The sequence below is a fragment of the Ambystoma mexicanum genome, chromosome 4q (assembly GCF_040938575.1).
Source record: "Ambystoma mexicanum isolate Mex_15411 chromosome 4q, UKY_AmexF1_1, whole genome shotgun sequence".
Classification (NCBI taxonomy): domain Eukaryota; kingdom Metazoa; phylum Chordata; class Amphibia; order Caudata; family Ambystomatidae; genus Ambystoma; species Ambystoma mexicanum.
Window position 1 is genome coordinate 1,272,059,565 of NC_090928.1, and position 27,782 is coordinate 1,272,087,346.

Below are 27,782 nucleotides of genomic sequence, written 5' to 3' on the forward strand. Positions count from 1 at the left end.
TGCCTGAGACCGCCAGAGGTCCCTACATTCATTATGTATTAGTGTGATTGGATGTTGGTGGCAGGGTCTGCATTACTACTCGACTCAATAATTTGGATCCGGTCCTCCATGGCCCCAAAAGCTTCCTGCAGTGATTTCCTAATTCCCCCACTCCAGCACTGGTTATAACTTCCCCTCCCGCCACCTTCAGTGCTTCCCATACTATGCATCAACTGTCCACACTGCCCACAAGTTGCAACGAAGGCAATAAAAAAAGTCTTCTAGTTGACCCTTGGTTATCTTCTTTAAGGAGTTCAGCGGACATACGCCACGTCGGAACCGGTGGCTAGGGCCCTCGAATAGTCCAGTGCATCAGTAGTGGAGCATTGTCTGAGATAGTGCGCCCCATATAGTCTGCACCTGAAAATTTTGTGTTCAGCCCCTACAAACAAATATTCTGTTCTAATATAAGGGTCAGACTACTATGAATATACCCGCCCACCAGCGTTCTGCTCCCTCTAAATGTCTGCCAACGATAGCTCTCAGTACAGCATACAGGGCCTCATAGGAGTCTGGTCTATCCAGGGCCAGGTCCCTAACGCAGTTGAAGTCCCCCCCGACCCCCAAAGGAAAAATGGCAACCCTCATGTGAGCCAGTTCACTACTGGGGGGCAAAGGAAGGTGGGTATTGCGTGATTATGACAGTAGGAGTTCACTATGCACACCTCCTGATGATCTACATAGCCATGTACAATCGGACATCTGCCCTGTCTGTCTGCCTCAACGTCCAGGAGCTGGAAAGGAACTGCGGTATCTATCCACACCATCACCCCCTCCCAACCCCCCACCCCCTGGCGAATTTCGAATAGGTGGATCCATATCCTTCCCCATGCCCCCAATCTGACTACCACCTTCTCCTGTTCAGGGAAGAAGTGTGTTTCTTGCAGTAAAGCAATCAATCTTCTTTGCCTATGTAAAAATTATCTCACCCGATTCTTGCGCAAGTCAGAGCCCAACCCCTGACATTCCAGGTCATTGTCCTAAGCAATGCCATCTAAATAGAACAAACGCCCCGACAGCCGCCCGGCACTCCACCCAATCTGGCATGTGCCACCTACTCACAGCAGTCGTCCCCTAGTTACCTGGCCTCAGCTGTATATTTACAGGCCCTGAATACTGTGTCCATCAACCCACTATATCCTGCCAAACCCTATGCCATCTTCCAGTACCCACGATGCAAACCTTCAAACCAGAACACAAGAACCAAACCTATGGAAACAAGAAGTGTGCGCCCCTGTTAATGGGGCTAAAATAACTCAACAGCTTCAAGCCGTTCGGGTAAATCCATCCCAGCTGGACGAAACCTCGCCCTTTGGGAATCAGGTGGGAAGGTGCCAGCGAAAACCTAAGCACCACCCGTGTACAATGCTCGGGGGATGGCAGAAGTACCGTGCCCTGGGCAGCAGCACTGTGCTTCCGCTACCAAGCACATCTCCAGAAAGCAGTCATGGTACGAGAACCAACAATTGTCTGTAGAGTGCTGCACGTCCCGCTGCAACAAGTACAAGGGTTTTTCTTTCCCTTGTCTGAGTTATCTTCTGAGGCTGTATCAGACATGCCATTGTGATCCATCCACATGTTAGCAGCTTCATGGGTTTTGAAGAGGAGCGCCTTCCCTTATATAGAGCCTTCAATTTGCCAGGATTAATAAGCATATGCTTAAGGCCCTGTCTGCAGAGCCTCTACTTTGTGGGGACAAGCAGGTTTCTTTTCCTCTGGACCTGTAGAGTGTAGTCCGGGTAGATTGTGATGTTTGAGTTACCCCGCGGCATAGTGCCTCCCTTCCTGGAGAATTGCAGAATCGCCTCCCTATCCATAAAATTCAGGACCCTAGTGATTATAGGCTGCGGATTGGCTCCTGGAGGTGGTCATTTCTGTAATGAGCGATCCCTGTGAGTCGCACATTTCGGAGATAATTACCCAAGGCCAATCTACTGGAGTATCAGATTTTCAACATAAGAAGTGGGGTCTGACCCTTCATTACCCTCTTGCAAACCCAGCCATTGTATGTTGCTTCTGCGTGACCTCCCTTCAGCATCCTCAGCACACATTTCCAGTTCAGCGTTTTTCATTTGTAGAGACTTGTCAGTTTCCTGCAGCAATGTTTCCGTAGCTGTAACCCTCTCTGCTAGGGACCATACATCTTGTCTCAAGAGATGCACATCCACCTTGACTTCCTCAATCTTACCCTGCAAGGAGGACGTTAAGGCCGCAATCGCGGCAAGGCTCTTGTCTTCCTGTGTCTCCGTCACCGCTGGCGTCTCATCCATCTGCTCCAACTTCTTCATGGTAGTATGGTCCCCGTGTCTGCCCTTAGCTGCAAAATACTCCAGGATAATGTCTGTATTGCCCCCTTTTGGTTTGGTGGCCAGCATACCAAAGGGAATAAACCAATGTCCTCTGTCATACTCAATGCGCCTGCATTCAGCAGACGAGGGAACCGCAAACAGAACTGTTCCAACTCAGTGACCACAGCCCAGGTATATCAGTCAAAGAGCGACACTCGTAGCAAATGCCTTCGTCCATTTAGCACAATGTAGGAAGAGGGCACCCACCAGCCCACACTTCAGTCTAGTCCAAGTGCCAAAAGCAGCCCTATGGAGGTGATTAGGCAAGGGCCTTAGCTGTATCATGGACCCATGAAGAGTGTCATCCGCCTGTGCAGGTTCCAACCTCACAACACAGCCCCCATTATCCTAACAGGAGCCAGCCACCAGACCCAGTGAGTATGCTCTTTGCCGTGTCCAAGCGGCGCAGTGACAGTTTATCAACACTGCTATGCGAGTGAGACTGACCCTATTAAAGTAATTTTACCAGGTGCCAGATATAGGTCCCTGTGCTCACTCCAGTCAAGTCTATGGTGAGAAAGCTTCTCAAACCTCTAGTAGCTCAGCCCCCACTGTAGAAGCGATCTGGTCAGCTGGAGTGCCTCACATCCCAGCTGTATCCCTGCAGGCACCAGCAGATCTCACGGTAACGTCCCACTCCACTGTCAATTAGCTGGTGCTCAGAATGTGCCCTCCAGTGCTTCAACAGGGGGCACATTTTGCGATTTGTTTGGAACATCATTACATTTCCTTAGACGTTTAGTCTATCTTTGATCACCATTTGCCGATGCTAAGGTGAGATCACATTGGGATTAATGTGTATTTTGCATCCATTATTGTCATACCTGATTTGTTAGGTGAATCGTGGCCTTTCTTTTTTCCTATTTGTACCCACAGGGCCTTGAAAAGGCACATATATTGTTCGCACTTCTACCCTTCCACTTTTTAATTGTTAACATTAAGGTGAGGATTTCACTGATCCTTTTAGGCCAAATGTATCATAATATGAGATAATACACTTATCGTTGTCTTATTCAAGCTCTTTAAGATGTTGATCTAGCACATCTAGAGAACATTCTAGAATGAACACTGGTTAATTTCAAATGATCTGGTGTCTATTGGACCTTGGCGCTAATGAGGTGAAGTATCAAGCTCATGGTGCATCTCATGTGGAATTGCCTTTTATTGTGTAACATTGCGAATTATTACCTCGGATCAGATACTCGTGAGTTTTTTTACTAATAATTTCAGCAACTTTAAAGAATGTTTACACCTGATGAAGAGATGGCTATCTCGAAACACGTTGGGTTTTATATTAAATCACATGCATTTCTGACAATGGAAGAGTATTAAGTCTTCTTATGATGTTATGTAATAAACAATTGTATTTTCTTTAGTATAACCCACTATAGGGTATTTAAAAACGTGACTTTCTTTGGCTCATTTTAGTGTGCAGGGGACGCGAGTTCCCACACATTGGGTACTTTTTCCGTAACTTTAATAAAATACCTATTGAAGATTCCATCTTCTTTGGCAAGGCAGTAGACAGCCAGTTAGAGTCCACCAAAAAGGATCACATAACCCTAAAAACACCAGGCAAATTTCTTAGAGACCCTTTACCATCGGGGCACCTTCAATACGCAGCATTCATTTCAGAGCCAGGGTTTCACAAGGGTCTTGCAGTCTGGCTTTGGAGCCTCAACGTCATCTTGGTACGATCCCCAAAGCCAATCCTCTTTTAAAAGCAGTCAACAAAGACTGTTTTTGAGAGGTAAATGTCAGGGCAGAGTTGCAGCCTCTAGAAGCTCTACTGCCCCCTACAACAAATGACACGCTATTCTGGGTATCCTCCCATGCTTCCCCAGTAAGGGGGTCGCATACCATCTTTTACCCACACATGGGAGGGGATAACGTCAGATTGCTGGGTGCTAACCACCATGACCAAAGGTTATTCAGTAGAATTCCTAGAAACACCTTGCCATCATCCTCCTCGATCAAGAAGAATGTCGTCAGAACATCACTTGATTTTACAAGAAGTTTTAACACCTACAAAAGGGAACAAAGAAAACCAAGTGTTTTATTCAGTGTACTTCCTTGTTACAAATAAAGATCTAACAATGTACCCAGTCTTAGACCTGCACCCTGTAAACATGTATTTCAAGCCACAATAATTCAGGATGACCACTATACTAAACATGGGAATTACATGGCAACATTGGCATGAAAGATGCATACTTTCAGATTTCAATATTGCCAGCGCACAGAAAATACCTAAAATTCAAAATGGGAACCAAGCACTACCAATGCAAAGTGCTACCATTCGGCATAGGCTCAGCACCACAAGTGTTTACAAAGGTCCTTGCATTGGTGGCTGCACACCTACAGAGCCAGTCCATTCCAGTGCAGCCGTACCTAGACGACTGGCTAATAACAGGAGACACACCTCTGTTGTGTCAGCAAAATACTGAACAAACAGTCAATCTGCTGTTTCAAATAGGCGCTCCATCAAAAAGAAGTCGTCCAGTCTAGTGCCCTATCAAGTAAAACTGTTTCTAGGGGCACTTATTCGAACAGAAGATGGCCTAGTCTTCCCCTCCAACGCAAGGGTACTAAACTTTGTTTCAAATTCCCCAATACATAGTCGTCATCAGGTAACTATGCGCCTTCTGGGAGTGATGGCTTCCTGCATTTACCTTATGCCGCACGCCCGGTTGCGCCTGGTTCCTATGCAAGAGTGGCTAACGAAATAATGGTTGCGAGCAATCGGTCTGTGGGACGATCTAGTGGTGGTTTCGCATTCCTCTGGTTCTATATCTCTTTTTTTTAAAAAGCAAAATAGCATCCCCAGCCTCCGTGTGCTTCCTGGTGTTCCGTCTTCCTCCCGCCTCCCATCCCGCCCTCCAGCTCCCATTGGCTGATCCATCTCGTCATAACTGACCCTCCCATGGCAGCCCCTTCGGCTAAGGATGCCTAGTCCAACGGCGGCTCCTACATTGGCGGCTCCAAGATGTGTCTGCAGGGGAAGCCAGCAGCTAACAGACGCCAACAAAAACTGTAAGTGTGCAATGGGTGGGGTGTAGAGCAATTACTCTACCCCAGAAAGCCCCAGCCACTGTACCTTATCTCTCCATAACGTAGACTGCCATTGACTTACACCATGCATATTTAGAGAGATGTGTGACCACCAGCCTAAATCTACTCATGGCTGGACTGTAAATGTTGCCTTGCATTACATACTAACACACTTGCCAATGTTAACATGTGCCACACCTAGAGAGAACTGTGAAGATTAGCCTGTGTCGCATCTAGAGAGAATTATGAATGCTAGCATGTCCCACACTTAGATGGAATTGTGAACACTGGCCTGCGCCAAATCTGGAATTGTGAATGTTAGCATGGTGCCACACATAGATGGAATTATGAAGGTTAGCAAGCGCCACACTTGGATAGAACTGTGAACTTCAGGCTGTGTCGCTTCTTGACAGGATCGGGAATGTTGGCACATGCTACACACAGATAGTATTGTGAATGTCAGCATGTGCCACACTTAGATAGATCTTGAATGTTAGCATGTCTCACACTTAGAATTGTGAATATTAGCCTGCATCGCATCTAGATAGGCATGTGAACATTAGCATGTGCCACACTTAGATGGAATTCGAATGTTAGCATGTCCAACACTTAGATGGAATTGTGAACACTGGCCTGCGCGGCATCTAGACAGGATTGTGAATGTTAGCATCTGCCACACTTAGATGGAATTGTGAAGGTTGGCAGGTGCCACGCTTGGACAGAATTGTGAATGTTAGCATGTTAAATATCATATAACCCACTAACCAAAAATACTTAACACTGCTGCATACTTATCTGACTCAAACTCACACAACCATCTCTCGCACAACAACCCGCACGCACTTACAACACTGCAACAACACATAAGCCGCACCAACAGCACACAAGGACTGACATTGATCCAATACACGCACCAAAGCACAGCACCCGGTGTATACCGAGTTGAAGCTGCCAACAGAAAACCATTCCTCTCACTATCGTACTCCCTCTTCACCTTACTAACACATCCCACCTTCTCGTTTGCAGATCGGCTAGAGCGCCTGGGGACCAACTCCGTTGGTGACGGTGCGCGTTACAAATACATTTAACATCTCTGTAGTGGTCGGCAAAGATAACCTTTTAACGGGCAAGCTGTTCAACACCCCAGCAATCGATGCCACTCTCACTACAGACGCATTGCTAATAGGGTGGGGATCTCATTTTCTCTTATCAAACTGTGCACAGGGTGTGGACACAAGCATTAACCAAAAACCATATCAACTGTCTAGAACTGCTGGCAGTTTTCGAAGCTCTACAAGCATTCAAACGGCTAGTACAGAAGACAGTGCTCATACTAACAGACGGAACCACAGCCATGTTCTACATAAACAAGCAATGAGGAACACACTCTCCGAGACTGTCTAAACTAACCCATACCATTTGGATGTGGCCACTAAAACACAACATGTTTCTCTTAGCACATGTTCCAGGGGAACACAATTCTCTATCGGACATACTATTGCACTTCAAAACGCATCGTGTATAGGCGCATTATAAAAACCCAATAAATAAATAAGTGCAAAACTCCTGTCAGAACACGAGTGGCAGTTCAATGCCAACGTCCTACACAACGTCTTTACAGACTGGGAGTTTGCAGACATGGATCTCTTTGCTACACAAGAGAACGCACAATGCCACGATTACGCATCCAGGATTTCCCCAGACAAGATCTATGGGGGACACACTGTTAATGAACTGGTCAGGGAGATTTGCATATGCTTTGCCCCCTCCCCTACCCCCAACAAACTTGGTTTTCGCACCTGCTGAAAATGTCTTTGTCCTCCAATAAAACTGCTGTGCCCATACAACATGTCACAGAACCAAGGGACAACACTCCACCCATGCCCTCAAATACTGACCTTAGCAGCTTGGCTCCTGAGGTTATAGAGTTTTGGTAATTAAACCTAAACCAAAGGTGTATGGACATTTTAAAGAAGGAAGCACGCAAACCTAATACAAGACACTGCTATTTTAACAAATGAAAAAACTTTGTTTTGTGTTGCAAAGCAGGTAACATCAGTCCAATTGAATGTTCACCTTCACATATAGTACACTATTTACTAGATGCCTTAGAATCAAGATTACTCTTTAATTCCCTACGAGTGCACCTAGCAGCTCTCTCAGCCTACACCACAGCACAAATCAGTGAATTGGTGGAAAGGGCCTGTGGTGAAAGCATTCATTGAGGGTGTTAAACAACTATACCCACCAGTTTCAAATCCAACTCCTGGCTGGAACTTGAATGTTGTGATCATGGGGGCTCCCTTCAAGCCAATGCACAAGTCCAGTCTTAAAGATCTTACATATAAAACTGCTTTCCTTGTCGCTATCACATCAATAAGGAGAGTAAGAAATACAAGCCCTTTGAGTGCCAGATCCTTTTGTCATTATTCACAAAGACCAGGTGGTACTACGCACACATGAACGTGTTTCTCCAAAATTCATCTCAAAGTTCCATGTCAATCAATCCATTGAACTTCCTGCTTTCTTTCAATACCCAAAGAATGCAGCAGAGAGCAGTCTACGTAGGGCTGTCATGTTTACCTTCAAAAGAACCGCTCAGAAAAACACTGTTTTTATCTCTAGCTGCAGGAAGATGGGGGAATTCCATCTCTAAATCTCAAAAAGGACTCTTCTTATCCAGAAACTCCTGTGAGACAGAAACTCAGGCCACCCATTGGAAGATCTGCCCCTCACACACACACACCAGCAGTCGTTCAATCAGGACCACTAATAGTGAATCTCATGCATACTCTCTAGACATATAGAAAACAGTTTGTGTATTGGGATCAGACCGTCCCAACCCACTTCCTGGGAACACTCACACATGGCCCCGAACTAGACCTCAAAAAGTATGGCTTTCCCAGGCAGAGCATGACCATACAATGAATGTCCTGACCTGGCAAGGTAGAAAGAAGGCCACAGGATAAGATGGTCAAAAGAACAAACCATCTCGTGGTACGGCAATGTTGGGACAGTAGTCACATTTGGTAGCCAAATGCGGTAAGGATAACAAAAAGTATTGCCAAAATAAAACTCCTGCCACCAGTTTGTCCATGGGCACATCTAAAGTAACCAACAAATCCCTGTGGGTGTAGTCTAGGCTCATACAAAAGAAACCCCATTGCACTGCCTTGTAAGATGCATTGTGCAATGATAAGGGTACCCACAAAATAGATAACCTGTAAAACAAAAAGGGAAACATAGTTTCCTAGTATTGACAGCCTTAAGGTCTGGTCAGTTTCAGTTTCCCCATAACAATGAGCGAAGTTGTAGTGGAGTTAAGCTGAAGGCTTCACCTCACTGTAAAAAGTCAGGCAAAGCACAAAAACAAAAGCAAAAAGTTGGTGGTCCATAGAAATGGAGGGAAAGTTACTAAAAAGAGAGAACTTTCTTAACATCGGCTGCACTGTTACATTTTCCCACATAATGCCATTTAGAGCACCATATATTTTAAATGGCCGTTTGAGATTTCCGCCTGTCTTTTAGCCATCTTGTAGTTTAACCTCCTTCCTTCTCAGAAGTGGCTAGATTTTCCTTATGTTAAGCACTTTCCCGGGAAAGCTCCAACTTTTGCGGGCAAAGTACTGGGCTCTGTATGCTGCCGATTGTGGGTACTTGGTCTTTCTGGACCCATCCACCTCCATGCCAGAGTTTTCTGGTCTGATGTAGTGGCCAAAGGCTTCCAGGATTGGACAACCCGTACCAGTTTGAATGGTGTAGATTCTTACCATAGGTGGGTTGAGGGCAACTCCAGCCCGGACGCTAAATAAAAGGGGGACACTTGCAGGTGTTCAACAGATCATCATTTGAGCCAAGACCTCTATGAAGGAGAGCAGCCTGCTGAAGACCCTGACCTCGTTGCTGTACTCTAGCCAGCAGAATGTTCTTCACTTGCTCTGCAAAGCTTGCCTCTCTGAAAATCTCCTGAGACGTTCATCCGAGCTTTTAACCCTGGATGCGTTTGGAACAGCCAGTCTCAACCCCGCTCGAAGAGCCAGATTTAGGAAGTGCCTAGAAGAGTTCTAGAACCATCCTGTGGGCTAGCAAGTGCGCGCCCCGCCTCCTTTGCTGCTCTACTCGCTGTCCTGAATCTAGCCATTGGACTCCGCAGATTCTTAGCTTATGAAACAAGAAGCATTTCCTTGAAGTTTCAGCTCTCCACCACTACGAGGGGAATTGCAGGACCAGTTTCTTGTACTCTTGGCAGGGTAGAAGAGCTTACCAAACAAAGAGCCTCACAGCCAGCCTCCTCTTTTGATGGATTGGGGGCACGCACAGCCTGTAGCCACGACACCAAAGATAATTCCTTCGGTTTCAAGATTTTGTATAGTTTTTATATCTTTTTCAGTCTATTAGTTCTCCATCTATTGGTTACTTACCTGGTTCTATTTTTGTGTATTCCCTTGTTTTACTACATTTACAATCTTCTGAAAACTGATTCTAACTGTACTTTAAAGGTGAAGTGTTTGTGCTCTTTGCAGAGCCCATCAAGGTTGACTGTATATACTAGTGAATGTTTTAGTGTCACCTACAATTGGTTTTTCATTGCTAGAGGTTTGTTTAAGGCATAAATAAATAACTGTATTTTTATACATTCTGCCCAACTTATATTTATAAGAGTGGTCTGTGTGTGTTCCACTTAACCCTTCACCACTCTCACACCCTCTGAAGTCTTAGTCTTGCTGCTCTTCCACACTACCAGAAAGAGTTTTCCTTTTTGACATCTGCTTGTGCATCAGGTTTCAAAAAAGATTATTGATCAGGGTTAAATGCACTGTAACAACCATTCGAAGCAGAGCTCTGCGTCCCTCATTCTCAAAATGGCTGCTGGCCACTCCTCAGTTGTGCCCTATTTTAACCAAAGGTCCAAGCGTTCCCATCTGCCCTGCCCCCCGTCTCCATCGACCTCATGCTTAACCTCAACATCCCCTCAACCCCCATACAAAACCCATTGCTGGTTTCTGACTTTCTTCCACTCCATCCCCAACACGATATTACAACTGTACTACCAAGACCTGAAAACAGTGAAAAGAAATGCACCTAGAACAACCAACTCCCCAGGACTGAAATCTCTGCACTGGCTCCCAGTGGCTGCGAGGATTAAGTTAAACAGCCTTTCCATTGTCCACAAGGCCTTCTGGGGCCTCAATATCTTCAACTCTCTCTTCCTAATCATCTTCCTTCTCAAGCTCTTCGCTCCTCCGCCTCCAACTCCCTCAGGGTCAGTCGCTTCTCCAAGCAACGAGTTGGTGGTAGATCTTTCTTTGGCTGGGGCCCTCTCTGGAACAGCCTCCCTGCCTCCCTGAAACTTGAGGAGGACCATCTCCGGTTCCGGAAGCATCTCAAAACCTTTCTCTTTGCTTCTGCGTTTTCTCCTCCTCTCCCCTGCTGACTTCCTGGTTGAAACAGCAACTGCACTGGTTACCTGGCCACCCTCTGATCTTGGGCTCTGGTCTCTCCCACAGCAGTCGCACACACCCGCACTGCCTGCCTGGCAACCCACGCACTCGGAGACTGTTTCTGTATCCCTACAGTCCCACCACCAGCACTTGCCACCCGTCGTCTGCACTTCCTTGCACTTTGCACCTGCTGCCCATTATTTTTACTTTTGTTATTATTCTATTCCTATGTATTGCACTGTTCCCCCCCCCTCACGTTTCCCCTTCCCATGCACTTGCGCGATCTGAATGACATCTGGCCTAGTAGGATCGTTGTCTGTCTCCCCTCTGTTCCCCTCCCTTGCCTTCATTGCGCCTTGAAACACTTGTGTATAGGCGCGTTATAAATGCCATATCATTATATCATATATCAACCGCCGTTACCCTAGTATTGTCCCCCACAGCATGCAGCTTTATGGACCGCCACCTTTGTAATCGCCCACTGTTCACATCTCTTAAAGGACATGAAGGACTATAGCTCCCCACTTACCTTTTTTTGCGCACACAGCTGTGCCTTCAGCAATTTCAAGTTGATCTCATCTTGAATGCAGAAGGAAGGCTATGTGGTTTCTCAGGAAATGGTGGTGGATCACAAGCCGCCTGTTCAAATAAACGGAAGCAAACCAGCCCCTGTGAGATAGCGCAGCAAGATGCGACAGTGGAATTCCCTGCAGGGCTAGCTTTGTATCCCCCAGGAAGGTGGAAGCAAAAAACAAATTCCCCACCCTGCCCTCCAAAAAGGGGGCTCCCGCTGGCAAAAGGTAAGGGAACTGGCCGATTTTCCTAAAAACTAGTGCCACATCTTACCCTTTAGTTCCTGTCTACTTCCACTTTTGATTTTAACCTCTGCATTGCCATCCGAAGAGTTGCCTGTGCTGAATAGTAGTTGCGAGCCAGGGAAATCTTTCAGGAAGTCTGGTTGTCTAGCTGTGAACACACCTGTCACAGGGAGTAGCAATCCTAACAATGCTTCTGTACCGTCAGTTCTCAAGCCCATGCCATAGCCTGCCTTTAATTCCCACAGCTGCATACCACTTAAAGTATGTTACTGCTTTTAACCACAGCATACAAGATTCACTGGAGAGACTTCGATTTCATTCTACATCGCTTTGTACTATTGCTTATATGATCCACAGGGTGGTGCTGTTCCTAATCCATGTGAACGGTACAGCCCATTTCGGCTGGCTAGTCCGGCGTGGGCCGGTTTGGCGTGACCAGTCCGGCGCAGGGATGTTTTGGCCCCAGCATGTTTCAGCTATCAAGATGTTATTACATTCAAGGGCACCAGTTACTTATATTAACATAGGGCATGAAGAACAAGTTGTGCTTATGACGCTTAATATATTTAACTGGTGCATACAAAAATCACTAAGATCTGTATGGCCTTGCGGTTAACTGTGCAGCCACGCAGCACTATAGGCCAGGGTTCGAGACGGCCTTGATTGTATGTTGATTTTATTTTTTTATTGTAATGTTAAAAGAACTAGAATTGCGATGAACTGGTGCGCTGAAATGTGCTGCTCCGGCTGGGGAACTCGGAGTATTAGTCCAGGAAGTCTGATTGTTTTCTCTTGTGAATCCAGTCTCCATGGCCATTCGTTTTATGCTTGTGAAAATGTGCTGCATTTGTTTTTCCAGCTGGGAATAATGGTAAGACTACGGAATCGGTTACTGGAGCCGTAAATGTACAAAGCAACAAGCCGAGCAGCATAGCAGGAATTACTCACTGCTGGAAGTGCGTGGTGCAGGACCAGGTACGATCCCTCATTTCCTTTCTGCATTTACACCCCTGATGTGAGTCTTTTGCAGCTATTGTTCATGTAATTTAATGTCAAAAGTGGAAGTGGCAGCTTTATCACCTGATTACCAGTAGCCAATCCACCTTTACTGGCAAATAGGTGAGCAGAAGCTCTGAAGCTTATGCAAGGACTCCTCAGCAGAGGGCGCCTGGCTCAGGCTGCATCACAGGATTGTTCATGAACGAAGGAACCACCCACAGGGGATTGGGCGCAGGTACGCTGTCTCCCCGACAAGTGGACTGATGTCTCAATAGGCCTTCAGTGCAGAAGGTTTATGGATGAATGCAGAGTCTGTACTCTCACTGGGGAGATTTTTACAAAACCCTCTGCTGAGGGATGTGCACCCATCGAGCCTAGCAGTGAAACAGCAAATCCAACTAAAAAGGAAGGCACACCTCCCTACAATGAGTATCTGTGGCAGAGTAGTCAGGGTGACTCTGATCTTGCAGGGCAGCTAGTGAGCTTGCACAGTTAAGAAAGACAGTGAAACAATATGCTTCATGTACATACAGCGCATGATGGACCACTGTATGTTTAAAAACAATGGTGGTCCGTTAGCATCTAAACCCCACTATCCAGAGAGTGTGTGTGTGTGTGGTATGAGGAGATAAAGGGGTGACGAGGGATCCGAGACACTGTCGAACAATACATTTACACAGTCAATACCTGCAGTATTCCTGACTATGTAGCATATAGTACCAGGATTGAGCACAGCACACTATACATTAATTCGGCTGATTGTACCAACACTTTACACTCCTAGGAAATCTAAATACAGTAAACCCTTACAGTGATGCACTGTGACCAACTATTTCAATTTGACATGAGTGGAATGGAAGACGTTAAAAATCAAGAGAATTTGCTAAAATCCAGTCTTTGTATCTGAAACTCCAGCAACCCAAAGGGAACCCAGGAAAAATGTCAATATCCAGATAAGTACAGGTAAAAGCCACTTTCAGTAGGGCGCCAGGGAACTTTTTAAAGTTCCCAAAGCAATGCAGTACACAGTCAGTTGGCAGATTTGCAGTTGTGGTGAATGTTGGAAACAAATTTCTCTTTGCTGCTTTTCTCCTTTACACTTTTATCAGATATCCTTCCTTTTCGCTATTGTTTGCCCGCTGGCCTGCAATGTTTCAGGTAATTAAAGCCGCCTTCTTTACTTCGTTTTTTTTTTGTTCACTCTTATGGGGAAACTATTCAGTTCCTAAAACTATCCGTACAGAAACTTCTCTCTTTATGAATTCCTTGTATTTTTACAATTGCACACATCACTCTAAAGTGAAGTGCGGATACAACACTTTGTATCCTTGTTTCGAGGGGATTGGGTCCTCCGACGTATTCCATATCTGACGGGTAATGTCCACAGCTGTGCTGCTTCGGAAAATCTTTGGCTTCTGCGTCGATGCGCCGTACCCGAGGACCTCCTCCGACGGCCGACGTCACCCGATGTGATAAGTAGGACGCACGACGCCCATAGCCTCAGTTCTGTTTTTTCCGCGAACGTGTTCGCTTCGTGAATCTCGGTACGCCTCGACTCGTTGGAGTTTGCTGTTTTCTATTCTTGGTTCATTGAACCTGTTCGGTTTGTTGTGAAGACCTGTTCGTGGCGATGTCTTTCTTGTCTTCAACCCTGCGTCCGGGCTTCAAGAACTGCGGGGACTGTGGGTCCAAGATGTCGGTCACGGACTCGCACAACGCCTGCCTCTGGTGCCTCGGGGAGGCCCACGATACGGACGACTGTGTCGACTGCCAGTCGCTCACTGCAAAGGCCTTGCGGGAACGCAAGAAGAAGCTGTCGGTTGGCCGGGTGTCTAAGCCCCGGAAGTCGAGGTCTGCGGGGCTTTTGACGGATGACTCTAGGGGTGACTCTCCGCGTCATAGTCGGAAGTCCGGTGGGTCTCCTTCCAGGAGTCGGTCTCGCCACTCCTCCGCCTCTTCGAGGCATTCCAGGAAGCGCTGGCATAGGTCGCCTTCCCCGTCCTCTTCTGAGGACTCCGCCCGTCGGCGGGTCGCTTATCCCTCCATGCAAGCGACACCGCAGGAATGGGCTTCCTTCGGGAAGCAGATGCTAGCGATTCTGGAATCGCAGGGCACCGGTCCGTCTGCACCTCCGAGTGGGGTCGGTCGGCACCGGTCGAGAGACACCGCTTGTACGCCTTCGGACTCGAGTGGTCGGCACAGTTCGCGGGAGAGGTCCCTCTCGGACAAGGGTAGCCATTCTCGCCATGCCCGTGCCAGGTCCCGGTCCTCGACGCGCTCGGGACCGTGTGATCCTGTGCCGTCTTCGAAGAAGACGTTGACGCCTATGGCGCCGAGGTCGTCGACTATTTCTCTCGAGGCTCCGCCTCTGAGGGGGTCGTCGACACCGTCGGTGCCTAGGTTGTCGAGAGACACGCTCGGAGCTCCGGCTTCGAGGACTGTGTCGACGCCGCCGATGCTGGCGCCGCTGCAGCTGACATCGACGCCGATATGCTCGACGTCGATGCCTTTTCTGTCGATGCCCTCGATGCCTTTCGAGGCGGTGGTGTCTGAGGGGCCCCGTGGCACGGGGTTTGCCCCTAGAAAGGCTATGGCTAAGGTCCGGCACTGCTTTGGTCCACAGAGGTCTTCCTCTTCCTGCCTGGAGTACATTTCTGAGGGTGATGAAGGCTCTGATGGCGGCCTGGTTCCGGTTACGGTTCCAGATGACCTTACCTCGGCCCATAGCCAGTTTGATGACCTGAGGCAGTCGCTTCGTGATGCCAGTGGATTGGACACCTCTCCTCTTCATAACGGCCCCTTATGTCTCGGGTTACCGAGTACTTGGGTTGGTCAGCTCCCACTGGGGAGTTCGTTCAGGATGAACTCACGGACATCCTTGATCTCGGTCCACCCACTGACCCGGTTTTGCCTTTTCATATGGCTCTGCAGAGAAGGGTGGCGGCGGCTTGGACTGCTCCGGAGAGTCTCCCGGCAGTGGGCAAGTCTTTGTCGCGAAAATACCGTCCAGCCAGTAGCGACCCCTGCTACTTGTCTAGGCACACCACCCCGGAGAGTTTGGTGGTGCAGGCGGCTACGGCCCCGGCAAAGCAGACGTCGTATCCTACCATCCCTCTGGATAGGGACGACAAATGTTTTGACGGCTGGGCGAAGAAAGGGTTTTCTTCGGGGGGGGGGGGGGTATGTCGCTTCAGGCGGCCAACTCCATATGTGCCTTGTCTCGTTTCACACACACTCTGTGGAACTGTGTTGCATTAGCGGCTGATCATATTCCCGGAGGGGGTGAACGGGATGGTTTCCTTGCTATGGTTCAGGATGGCAAGGATGCTATGTGTGAGGCCGTTCAGTCGGGTTTGGACTTGGCGGATTGTGTCAGCCGGTCCATGGCGGCGAGCACCGTCATGCGCAGGTTTGCGTGGTTGCGGAAGTCTGGGTTCGCTCCTGATGTGCAGTCCCGGCTCCTCAACATGCCTTTTGACGGTGAACACCTTTTTGGCAGCAAGGCTGACGAGAGCCTTGAGAGGTTGCAGACCTCCAAAGCTGCAGCAAAGTCGTTGGGCGCTGCAGTTCGCCAACCTCCGCCTTTTCGTCCTAGGGGACAGCAATGGAGGGGAGGTTCCTTTCGCTATTACTCGTCCTTCAGTAAAGCGAGGGGAGCTAGCAGTCAGAGGCCATCGTAAGAGTGCCAGAGGTGGAAACAAAGGTACTCGAGGTGCCAAGGCTGCTCGGGCAGTTGCCTCTTTGCCCTCAGGCAACGCCACAGCCGCTACCACTCAGTCATGAGGCCAGATCCCATGGTTCGCCGGTTGGGGGAAGGCTGGCGCAGCATCTTGTAGAGTGGCAAGCCATTACTTCGGATGTGTGGGTTCTGGAGATCATAACCCACGGCTACTGTCTTCCTTTTCAGCAGAGGCCTCACGACAATCCACCAGGGAACCTCTTTGAAGTGTCCGGATCCGCTCCTTGCGCAGGAAATTCAAGCCCTGCTGGAGAAAGGCGCCATAGAACTGGTGTCTGTAGCAGAGAGGAACAAGGGATGGTATTCCCCTTATTTTTTGATTTCGAAGAAAGACGGGGGGGATTGAGACCCATCATGGACTTGCGCGGTTTGAACAAACTCCTCAGGAAGGACAAGTTCAAGATGGTGACTTTCTCAAGTCCGAGAGAAATATAGGAAGTACAGATTGACTACCCCTCTCTTTTAGACCTGTACGGGACACAGGTAAGGGAAAAAGTGCACCTTAATATTTTATTCGCAAGTTATCTGCCTTAATGGGAAGAAGTTGTTCGAACAATACAACTTTTACAAAAAATCGATCTTTTTCTTGTGACTGATAAGGGAAAATCCAATTTCTTTTTCCTATGTTGTGTATGCATATTCATTATTACTGTTATGCTCAAACGTTTTTCAACTTTAGCACTCCCCTGTTAGAATAGAAATACGATGACTGAACGGTATGATTGAGGATCACTATTGACAGATGTTTGTAATGTTTTAATATGTTTTTATAAGAATAAAAAGAGATCGATTTTTTTGTAAAAGTTGTGTTGTTCGAACAACTTCTTCCCATTAAGGCAGATACCTTGCGAAGAAAATATTAAGGTGCACTTTTTCCCTTACCTGTGTCCCGTACAGGACTAAAAGAGAGGGGTAGTCAATCTGTACTTCCTATATTTCTCTCTCCTAGACTTTCCCTTCTAACAGATCTGACCCCCCGTGAACAAAAAATTAGGGAGTACCCATTCAGTGAAACCAATCTTTCTCAAGTCCTCCAGGCCCTTCAACTTCAGGACTGGTTGGTGTCTCTCGACCTCAAGGATGCTTACTTCCATGTGCCGATCCATCCCAAGCACAAGAAGTACCTGAGGTTCGCGGTTGGTGACTCGCACTTTCAGTTTCGGGTCCTGCCGTTCGGATTGACCTCCGCCCCGAGGGATTTCACCAAGCTCATGGTGGTGGTGGCAGCGCATCTCAGGAAAGGGGGGGGATTCACGTCTACCCCTACCTGGACGATTGGTTGATCAGGGCACGCTCTCCTGAGCAAGTCCTGGATCATCTGTCCGTCACCTGCCACTCCCTTCACAGGTTGGGCTGCTCCCTCAATTTAAAGAAGTCCCATTTGACACCAACGCAGCGGCTCCAGTACATCGGAGCAGTGCTCGACACATCCCTGGGGCAGTGTTTTCCTCCTCGGGTGAGGGCTCTTCACATTCAGCAGATGGTGCACAAGTTTCAACTTGCCCAGACTCTCCCAGCGTCCGAGTTCTTGAGACTGCTCGGCCTCATGGCATCCTGCATTCTTCTGGTGCCAGAGGCTCGTCTGCGGATGAGATCTTTGCAGTGGGCACTCAAGCTCCAGTGGTCTCAGTCCTCCGGCAGGCTGTTGGACCCTGTTCAGGTGCCGCCCTCGGTAGCCCGGGACCTTCTGTGGTGGGCCGTCGAGGGCAATCTGATGAAGGGGGCCCCATTTTGGCTGCCCTGGCCGGATGTGACGATCGTGACGGACGCATACCTCACGGGATGGGGAGCTCATGCCAACGAGTTGCCAGTCAGCGGTCGTTGATCTCCGTCGGAGTCCAGACTCCATATCAATCTGTTGGAGCTGAGGGCCGTCAGGCTAGCCCTGAAAGCTTTTCTGCCGACTGTGCGCAGATAGAGTGTCCTGATTCTAACGGACAACACGGTGGCCATGCACTACCTCAACAAAAAGGGGCAGGGAGGGTCAGTTCCGCTGTGCAGGGAGGCGATGCAGCTCGAGTTCTGGGCCATCCAGCAGGAAGTTTCGATCTAGGCGGTTCATCTGGCCGGAGACGACAATGAGACGGCGGACGCTCTGAGCAGGCAGAGCACGATCTCTCACGAGTGGGAGCTGGCTCAGGAGATTCTCCTGGAGATCTTCGCCCTTTGGGGGACCCCTCAAGTGGATCTCTTCGCCTCCAGTGTCAAACGGAAGTGCGAAAGGTTTTGCTCGCGGGAATTGCCTCCAAAAGGAGCCTTAGGAGACGCTTTCGTGGTGGAGTGGTCATTCCCACTGCTGTATGCAATTCCTCCAGTCCCTGTCATCCCGCAAGTGTTGCGGACGTTACGGAGGTTCGGTTCCCGGATGATCCTCATTGCTCCGGCATGGGCCCGGAGGACGTGGTACCCGGACCTTCTAGACTTGTCCATCTGCCCTCCACGTCCTCTTCCCTACCGAGACGATCTGCTCTCACGGGAGGGGGGGGGTCAGGTTTTCGATCCAGAGGTCAGATCCCTCAATCTTCACGCTTGGCTTCTGAAAGGTTGAGGTATAAGGATTGGGACCTCCCTGAAGACGTGATGGAGGTGTTGCTCTCGGCCAGGCGGCCGGCAACTAAGTCTCTGTACCGTTGCCATTGGAGAAAGTTCTGCGACTGGTGCAGAGTTCAAAATGTGGATCCTTTTGAATGTGACATTCCCATGGTTCTGTCTTTTTTGCTTTCTTTGGCCCACAGGGGCTTGCAAGTGGGGACCATTAAAGGTTACCTGGCGGCGCTGTCCATATTTAAGCGCTTGTCTGAAGAGTGTTCCTATTTTAAGATTCCTTTAATTGCGCAGTTTTTGAAAGGGCTCACTAATGTGTTCCCTCCGTCACCTTTTTTTGGTGCCAGGATGGGATTTGAACCTTGTTCTTAAGTTTCTTATGGGTGCTCCGTTTGAGCCTTTACATTCTTGCCCTTTGAGGCTGTTGACTCTGAAAACTGTGTTTTTGGTTGCGGTTACTTCCGCTCGCTGAGTGAGTGAGTTACAGGCACTTTCAGTTAAGCCACCCTTCACTGTATTTCATAAGGACAGGGTTGTCCTTAGGGTTCGTCCTTCTTTTCTTCCGAAGGTGGTTTCAGAATGTCATTTGAGCCAGAAGGTTGTTCTTCCGGCGTTCTATCCTCCTCCACATCCTGGTAAGGAAGAGGAGAGGCTCCATAGGCCTGATCCTCGGAGAGCGTTGAGCTTTTATATTTCATGCATGTCCCGGGTCAGAGTGGACGATCAACTTTTAATTGGTTACGCTGGAAAGCGTTTGGGACAAGCTGTGACGAAACAGACTTTGTCTCATTGGATTATTTTAGCTATCTCCGAGTGTTACTGCTTGGCGAGTAAGGACCCTCCAGCTGGCTTGCGGGCCCATTCTACCAGAGGAGTGGCTGCGTCTACTGCCCTGCAGAGGGGAGTTCCTATTCGTCACATCTGTGATGCAGCCACCTGGGCTTCAGTACATACTTTTGTACGTCACTATTCCCTTGATTCACTCAGAGGGCAAGATCTGGCCTTTGGCAAGGCAGTTCTCTATTCCGCAATTTGATTGGGCATGCTAAATTTGTATTCTAAATTCTTTCCCTCCTCCTTGCTTGGTACTGCTTTGGGAGTCTGTCATAGATATGGAATACGTCGGAGGACCCAATCCCCTCGAAGAACAAGTTACTTTCTTACCTGGTAACGTTCTTTCGATGGGATGGTCCGACGACGTATTCCATATCGCTCCCTCCCTGCCTTACCCACTGCAGAATTTCTTTTGCGATTGCAGCTTGCGTTCCGCAAGGCTTTGTGTGTCTGACTGGCAGAAAACTGGTGGCACACGTTCTGGGAAAAAAATATAACTGAGGCTATGGGCGTCGTGCGTCCTACTTATCACATCGGGTGACGTCGGCCGTCGGAGGAGGTCCTCAGGGACGGCGCATCGACGCAGAACGCAGACGCCAAATATTTTCCGAAGCAGCACAGCTGTGGACATTACCTGTCATAGATCTGGAATACATTGTCGGACCATCCCATCGAAAGAACGTTACCAGGTAAGAAAGTAACTTGTTCTTCTGATGCTTGTGAATCTGCTTAGAATCACATGCTGTGCATATAGTCTGACATCTAGTGGAAATCGCAGAGTATTGCATCTTTCTTTCGAAGATCAAAAAGGGGACGTCAACATGGCGCGACTGTAACACTATCCCTAACGTGACATGTAGTGTACCCAAAATGATTTACACGTCTGTCCCTCGGATTGTTTTTTCCCACCAACATAGTTCGTCGCCTATGCAGAGCTCACAAGAGTTTTATGTTGCTAAATTGCCCCCACGACCTACGGTAGTCTAGTCTCCCGACAGACCTAAACGGCTGACGACTGTTTTGTGGGTTTCCTGCTGCTACAACTATTCAACTGCTCGACGACTGTTGACTGTGACCTCAGCCCTCCGGCCAGGCCCATGCAGTGGGAGAGTGGGGCCCTGGGATTATTCCTCTAAGTGAATGTATTTCCTTTACCCCTCTTTCTCTTCTTGGTCTGGCTGCCGCTACCCTCTGCTATGGGGAGGACCCCATTTAAATTCTGCCCGTCGTGTAACGCAAGTTTCCTTGGAAGGACACCCATCGCCGATGCAATCGGTGTCTTCCTCGCGACCACGGCGAGTGCTCATGCAAGGCCTGTACGCTCTTTAGACTGAAAACGTTGAAAGACAGGCGGACTAAACGGTGGGCGGCCTACACTATGTAGGCCGAAAGCCTTTCCCCCGTTGGCGCTGTAGCTTCGGACGACAAGGAATCTGTCGGCAGCCATGATCTAAATTGGAAGCCATTGACCTCTCAGCAGAGTCGAAGAAGTGCACAGGGCCGTCAAAGATTTCGACGGCGCCTTCCGAACCTGTGTTCGGCACCCTCCATGCAACCGCCTTCACAGCATGCGACTGGGCATACCTCTGGAACAGGTGTTCACACTGTTGTCAACACACCGTCCAAGGGCGCACAATCACCTAATGCCTCGGGGAGTCACCGACCACGACTGTGCCTTCAGGCGCGTCAAGACCTTCAATACAACCACCGAGAATTCACAAAAGCCTTGCAGCTATCATTGCGACAGCCACAGAGCACAAGAGCACGCCCTCTCATTGAGAGGAGTATTCTGAGGCCCCCCAGCCTCTCTCTAAGGGCTTATTTGGAAAATAGCCCCCTCTTGGGCTGTGCCAGGACATTTCTGCCTGTCCTTTGACCGTATTGTTCTTTTACCTTCTTCCTACCCTCCCAGGGCCAGCAGAATTTCCTTTTATGGAATGCTTTTCCCAGGCAAAGCTGCTGCTTTTTCTGTCTGTCAGACAGACATAGACAGACATAGACAGACATAGACAGACATAGACAGACATAGACAGACATAGACAGACCTAGACAGACCTAGACAGACCTAGACAGACCTAGACAGACCTAGACAGACCTAGACAGACCTAGACAGACCTAGACAGACATAGACAGACCTAGACAGACTGTCTCTATGTCTGTCTCTATGTCTGTCTCTATGTCTGTCTCTATGTCTGTCTCTATGTCTGTCTCTATGTCTGTCTCTATGTCTGTCTCTATGTCTGTCTCTATGTCTGTCTCTATGTCTGTCTCTATGTCTGTCTCTATGTCTGTCTCTATGTCTGTCTCTATGTCTGTCTCTATGTCTGTCTCTGTCTGTCTCTGTGTCTGTATCTATGTCTGTCTCTGTCTGTGTGTGAGCTGTTAGGAAACATTTCTCTTTTAAGCAACTTTCCCTCCATAGTCTATGGGACCCCAAACGTTCTGCTATTGTTTCTTTACCTGTCCGACTTTTTACAGAGAAGTGAAGCCTTTAGCTTCACTCCCGTGGTATGTTTGCTCATTTGTTATGGGAAAACTCACTACTCCTTCAGATTGTCAGTACTGGGTAACTGTTTCCCTTGTGTCTTTTGACATGTTACCTGTTTGGGTAACTTTTAACATTGTACACAGCATCTTCCAATGCATTACAATAGGGTTATTTTTTTGTCAACCTAGACTCTTACCTGTGTGATTTTCGGTTGCTTTTAAATGTGCCTAAAGACAAGCTACCATTTTTGCTATATTTTTAGTATGCTCAAACGTGTTTACCGTATTTGGCTACTGTTAGGAAGAATTCTCATAAATGTGCTAATTCCTTTCACCTTAGAGACTCCCAGCAACATTGCTGGATTTTGAGGACTTGATTTTTTTACCTGGAAAGAGTGTGAGCCCTTTTCCTCGCTCGTTCATGTATTTTGATGTGTTTTGCTCGTGTTCTTTGATTATGGAGTTTTAAGATGACTCCATAGGCATATTTTCATGTATGTTACACAGCACCCTCAGTGCATTGACACAGGGATGTCTTTTTAGAATTCCCAAAGGTGTAAATACCTTCTCTGGGATAAACTACTGTTTCCCAGAGAATGTAAGGTTAAATTGACTTTACTAGTATTTTTAAATTCCTAGACCCAGCACACACTATCTTCCTATAGAGTGCTAGAGGGGTTACCTAGTATCCCCTTTGTCTAGAAACTCATGTAGCAGTCAAATGCTACCATTTTCTATCGAAATGGCTGGTGGCAGTGGTTTTACAACGAACTACCATGATTTTTCCCGACCGCGAACACCAGTAGCTAAAAATCACGGGAGCCATGTTTTTCAAGATGGTGCCTTAAGCCCCTTTGTTTAAACAGGTCCCAGTCTTCTTTTTTCACCATTTCGTTTTGGAAAGGTCCTTCAAGTGTTTCTCTGCATACCAAACTAAGTTTGGTCCCTTTGTTTCTATGCCTTTGGCGGGCTTCAGGACTGAAGACCACCTCTGGCGTATGAGTGTCTGTGGTGGGCAGGAAGTGAGGGAGGTGCCCGAAACTTCCTGTGCTTAGTCTCCTAGGAGACCCAAATGCACTCTGGCGTGATTGGCTGGCTGACTGTCCGGCAAGGACAGCCACCCTGCTGGGTGAGTGGCAGCTAGGCGGAAATGAAAGGGAGAAAACTGTTTAAAAGGCGAGTCTTTTGGACTGGAAAGCAGAATCGACCACTGGAACAAAAGAACCAAAGACTAGCTGGAAGAGGACGGCTGCTGCAACTCCTGGACCATTGGCTTGCCCGGTGAAGCCCTGCTGCAGGTCCGAATTGCCAAGTTCATCACGACAGAGAAGCCCCTTCAAGGACGACTTCCTTTGTGTTGGTGGGACCAATCAACTCGTAAGCCACCTGGATACCATTCTCAGAGCTGGTTAGGATTAACCAGGGGAAAGGACACCAGCTTGTGTGCTTGATGAACAGCTACTCGAACTGAAGTGGTTCCATTTTTGTCTGCGTTTTCCGACGATGCAGTGCAGGAGTCCCCCGACGTCCTCCCTCTTGTCCCCACGACTGAGGCTCAGGAACAGTGAGATCTGCAGGAACTGCCAGGAACCAACGTCTTCTGCTGCATCTTGTTCTTCATATTAAGATACTGTGCCAACCTGATTGAGAGAACTTACCTCTTGTGGTGAAAGTTCGCTGAACTTTCGAAACTTAAAGGCCTAATCAGCTTGTGACCCAGCATACAATTCTTTTTTGTACAAACTACTACTGAGAACATTGGCAAAGATTTTACCGTTTACTTCAAGAACTGCTCTTTCCTATCCAAGACACTAGTTCATTGACTTTGGCCTAGGCCTTTTGAACTGAATAGAGTCCTCTAGTGAACTAAAACTATTTGCCCTGCCTAAGAAAGTATTTGTGATCTATTCTGCTAACTTGTGCCTTTTTCCTCGCATTGAAATTAACTGAAATGCCATTTTGCTCCTATTTCAGGGGAGCCTAATTTGTTCAGAAACGTATTGGTTTTGTGTTTATTTATAATATTAAGTTGCCTCCTTCTAGTGAATGTTTTCTAAATGATTGTTAATACTTAAATAAGTGTTTTACCAAGAAACCTTGAGTGCAAGTGTCTAGTTGAACCACTGTGATGGTAAAACCTCTGTGTAACATCCTTGTACTGCTCACATTCCCTCGTACTGTGTAGTGCCGACTTAAATCAAAGGTTGGTTTTTGCTTACACCTGTAGTCCTAATTGTATGTGGTGGTCCCAGAGGGTACTGTATGCAATTCTGCCTAACAGCTACTAACATTGACTAGTGGCTAAAGATGGCTGTGCCACACCATTTTTTGCTTGTTCTCAGGCCATTTTGTTTGTTGGCCTCTTCAGGTTTTGTGGGTGGGGGGCGCAAATTGATTATACTGCACCAACTAAAGGGATAGTGTGTGTGTGTGTTAGGGAGAATTCTCTGTTTAGGCTGAATTTCCCTACCTAGTGAGTCCCCCAGCAGCTTTGCTGGATTTCTGGGATTTCTTTTTTTCTCCTGCCAAGAGTGAGACTCTTTTACCCTCACTCTTGGACATGTTGAAGTGTGTTTTCTTGGTTAAACCTTGTGTTGAATGGGCTATGGGGTCTTTTACTCCATAGGGCCTCATGTATTTTTGTGATGTGGGTTACACAGCACCCTCTGTGCCGTGACCCAGGGGTGTCCTAGGGACTCCCCAACATAGACTCCATACCCTGGGACTGACTACTGTCTCCCAGGGCATGTAAAGTCACCAAAGACTTTGCTAGTCTTGAATCCTGAACAGAACCAGTACAAACCATCATATTGTGGATGTACTGGCTGGGGCAATTCGATTGCCCCAGGGTCTGTTAGTCGAGGGGGCACTTCTCCGTCCCCCCTGATCGAGTTTTGGCTGGTGGCAGTGGAAACTACTTTTTATATTCGACCGCGAATATTTTCCTATGGGATTTCCCATTGTTTTAGGCTAACACATTTAATTATTTATTTACGGTAGCCTTAAACATACCGCCGGTTTATATATTTATTATTATAACTCCGGTTGAGACTTTTTGCCAAAACTTGATCCTAAAATGGCGTTGGCGTTCGCCTCTGTAACTCTGACCCAAAGTGGAGCCCTTTGTTCCACTTTTGGCGGGCTTCTCCACAGAAGCCCTCCAAAGTGGTGCCACTCTGTCTGGGGTACTGTGGAGGGGGATTTAGGCACCCTGGACTGAGTTACCTTGGTAACTCAAGTCGCACTCCGTCCTGATTGGCCCAAGTGGTGAGCCGGCCGGCTCACCACTTAGCATGTTTGAGTGACAGCTAGGCTGGGTGAATGGGGGTTTGCTGCATAAAAGCAGGGCTTTGGGGACTGGAACTTCAGAAGTCGCCACAGGACCAAGAATCCGACGAGGGAAGAGCTGAGCCGACCTGCTTCGACGACACCACCCGGTGGAGCCCTGCTGAACCGTCTCACCACTTTTCCCGACGACCGAGGAGAACTCTTAACGGAGTGGCTCCTTCCCTTGACTGGTGGGGACAACCAGTTTTCGCCTTCTTTTCGCTTCTCGAGGTATCCCGTGGCCGCCTTGCCCGTGCCAAGCACCCCGGCAACCGGAATACCACATTTTTACCCCTAACCGCGAAAGTCGGTACAACCCTTTAACCGGAGGACTCCGCGGTTGGTTTCTTCCCGGGCAGTGCAACGACCTTCTTCTTCTGCTCTTCAGCGAGAACTTCTTCTCCCCTGACCGACGTCGAGCCTTGCTGCCACTGCCTGGAACAACTGCCACCGCTGGAGGACCCTTTCCGCTTAAGGTACCGTGTTCCGCCTGGCTTCCCTTGCCACCGACTGTACGGGGTAGATTTAGCCCCCGGCTTTCGAACCTGGGAGTGCCTGGGACACCCTGGCTAAACTTTCTAAGCCACTCTAAACTCTTTCTAACTCTTTGCAAGACTTTGAATCCCTAATAACAGTGTGATCTTGGGCACATTTTTCGCTCCGGCTACTCTAAGAGTGGGCCCTGCCTAGTGACTTTTGCTCACCTGTGACTTGGTACTTCTTTGAGCCTATTGCAAGTGTTCTGGACCTTAGAGTGGTGTGTTTAACCTAATTCTGCTCCTTCTCCCTTCTTTTTACCTACTAGAGTGTCATCTAACGTTAAGCGCTCACCTCTGTTTGAATTATGTGGTGTTAACCTAGAGTTGTCTAGATAGGAATAAGGATTGGGACTGCTTTCCATATAACTGTGTTTAGAGTGTTTTACTATATTTTTGCTAGAGTGTTTTCAACTTATATGTTCTTGAAAATAAATAACTATATACTTTTGAAACCAAGCTCTGGTCAGTGTTTGCTTGTGCTATTGTGTCTGAGTACATATTGTGTATACTTTACATACTGCCTAACTCTTCTTGAGGGAAGTCTGACTGCTCAGCCACAGCTACCAGGTAAATCTGGGTGGTGCAGACTGCTACCAAGTGGGTTTACTGCTATACCTGTGGTCTTAAATCTTTTGCAGTGTTCCCCAAGGGAACTGCACAGGTTTCTGCCTAACAGTGTGTATATATATATATATATAGGCTTGTGGAATCTGCTTAGATCACATGCTGTGCATAGGCCGACATCTAGTGGAAGCTGCGGAGTATTAGTTTGTTTTTCGAAACTCAAAAATGGGCGTCGACACAGGGCGTGCCAGTAATACTATCCCTAGTGTGACGTCCACTGTACCCAAGATCCCTCGCGCGTCTAGGATCCTCAGATTGTTTTTTCCGCCATACTGGTCGGAAGCATTTTGCGGAGTCCCCTGGCCTTAGCCATACTTTTGCTAAAATTTAAAATAATAATCTATTGACATCCTTCCCCACCCCAACGTCGAACTTCGACACTCGACGCCGGCTGGAGAGGAAATCGACTGTCGGCTGCTGCACAACAGATTTGGGCCTCGGAAGGCCGCTGGCCTCGGCCCGGGCCTGGTAGGCCGCTGGCCTCGGCCCTGCAAGTAGGGAGAGTGGGGGGTGGTACATACTCTACACTCTTGGTATATAGGTACACCTTATACATTTCCTACACTTAACAGCCTGCTGCCTCAAGGTGCGTATGGAGGGTACCCCTTTTCAATTCTGCCCCAAGTGCAATCGCAAATACCCTTGGGTCGACAGGCACGCCACGTGCAATCTCTGCTTGCCGAGGGACCACCCCGAAGCGAACTGCAGAGCGTGTAGTAGGTTTAAAACTAAGACACTTAAGGACCATTCGACGAAGCGTTGGGCCCACCACGCCAGGCAGGCGTCCATGGAAGCGGAGGGCGCAATCAGCGATGGCAGCGACGCCGTACTTTCGGATGGCGAGGGCATTACGGCGTCGAAAGACAGCCGAGCGCAGGTCCCCGACCTCGGAAGGTCGTCCGGCAGGGCGGCTATGGGGAAGACCCCCGGCGACACAAGCGCTTCACACACTACACACACTAAACACACTAAGTCCAACCGAGACTCGACGA

The 27,782-nt window shown here is 48.2% G+C and overlaps 1 protein-coding gene across 3 annotated transcripts in view; it reads left to right on the plus strand.

The window, feature by feature from the left end:
• LOC138468363 (cullin-9-like) overlaps positions 1 to 27,782 on the plus strand; it is a 1,322,368-nt gene that overhangs the window by 923,967 nt on the left and 370,619 nt on the right. For all 3 annotated transcript variants that reach the window (XM_069608895.1, XM_069608893.1, XM_069608894.1), the window contains one exon: positions 12,557 to 12,672. In XM_069608895.1, coding sequence (XP_069464996.1) covers positions 12,557 to 12,672 — 116 coding nt within the window. The remainder of the gene's footprint in view (positions 1 to 12,556; positions 12,673 to 27,782) is intronic.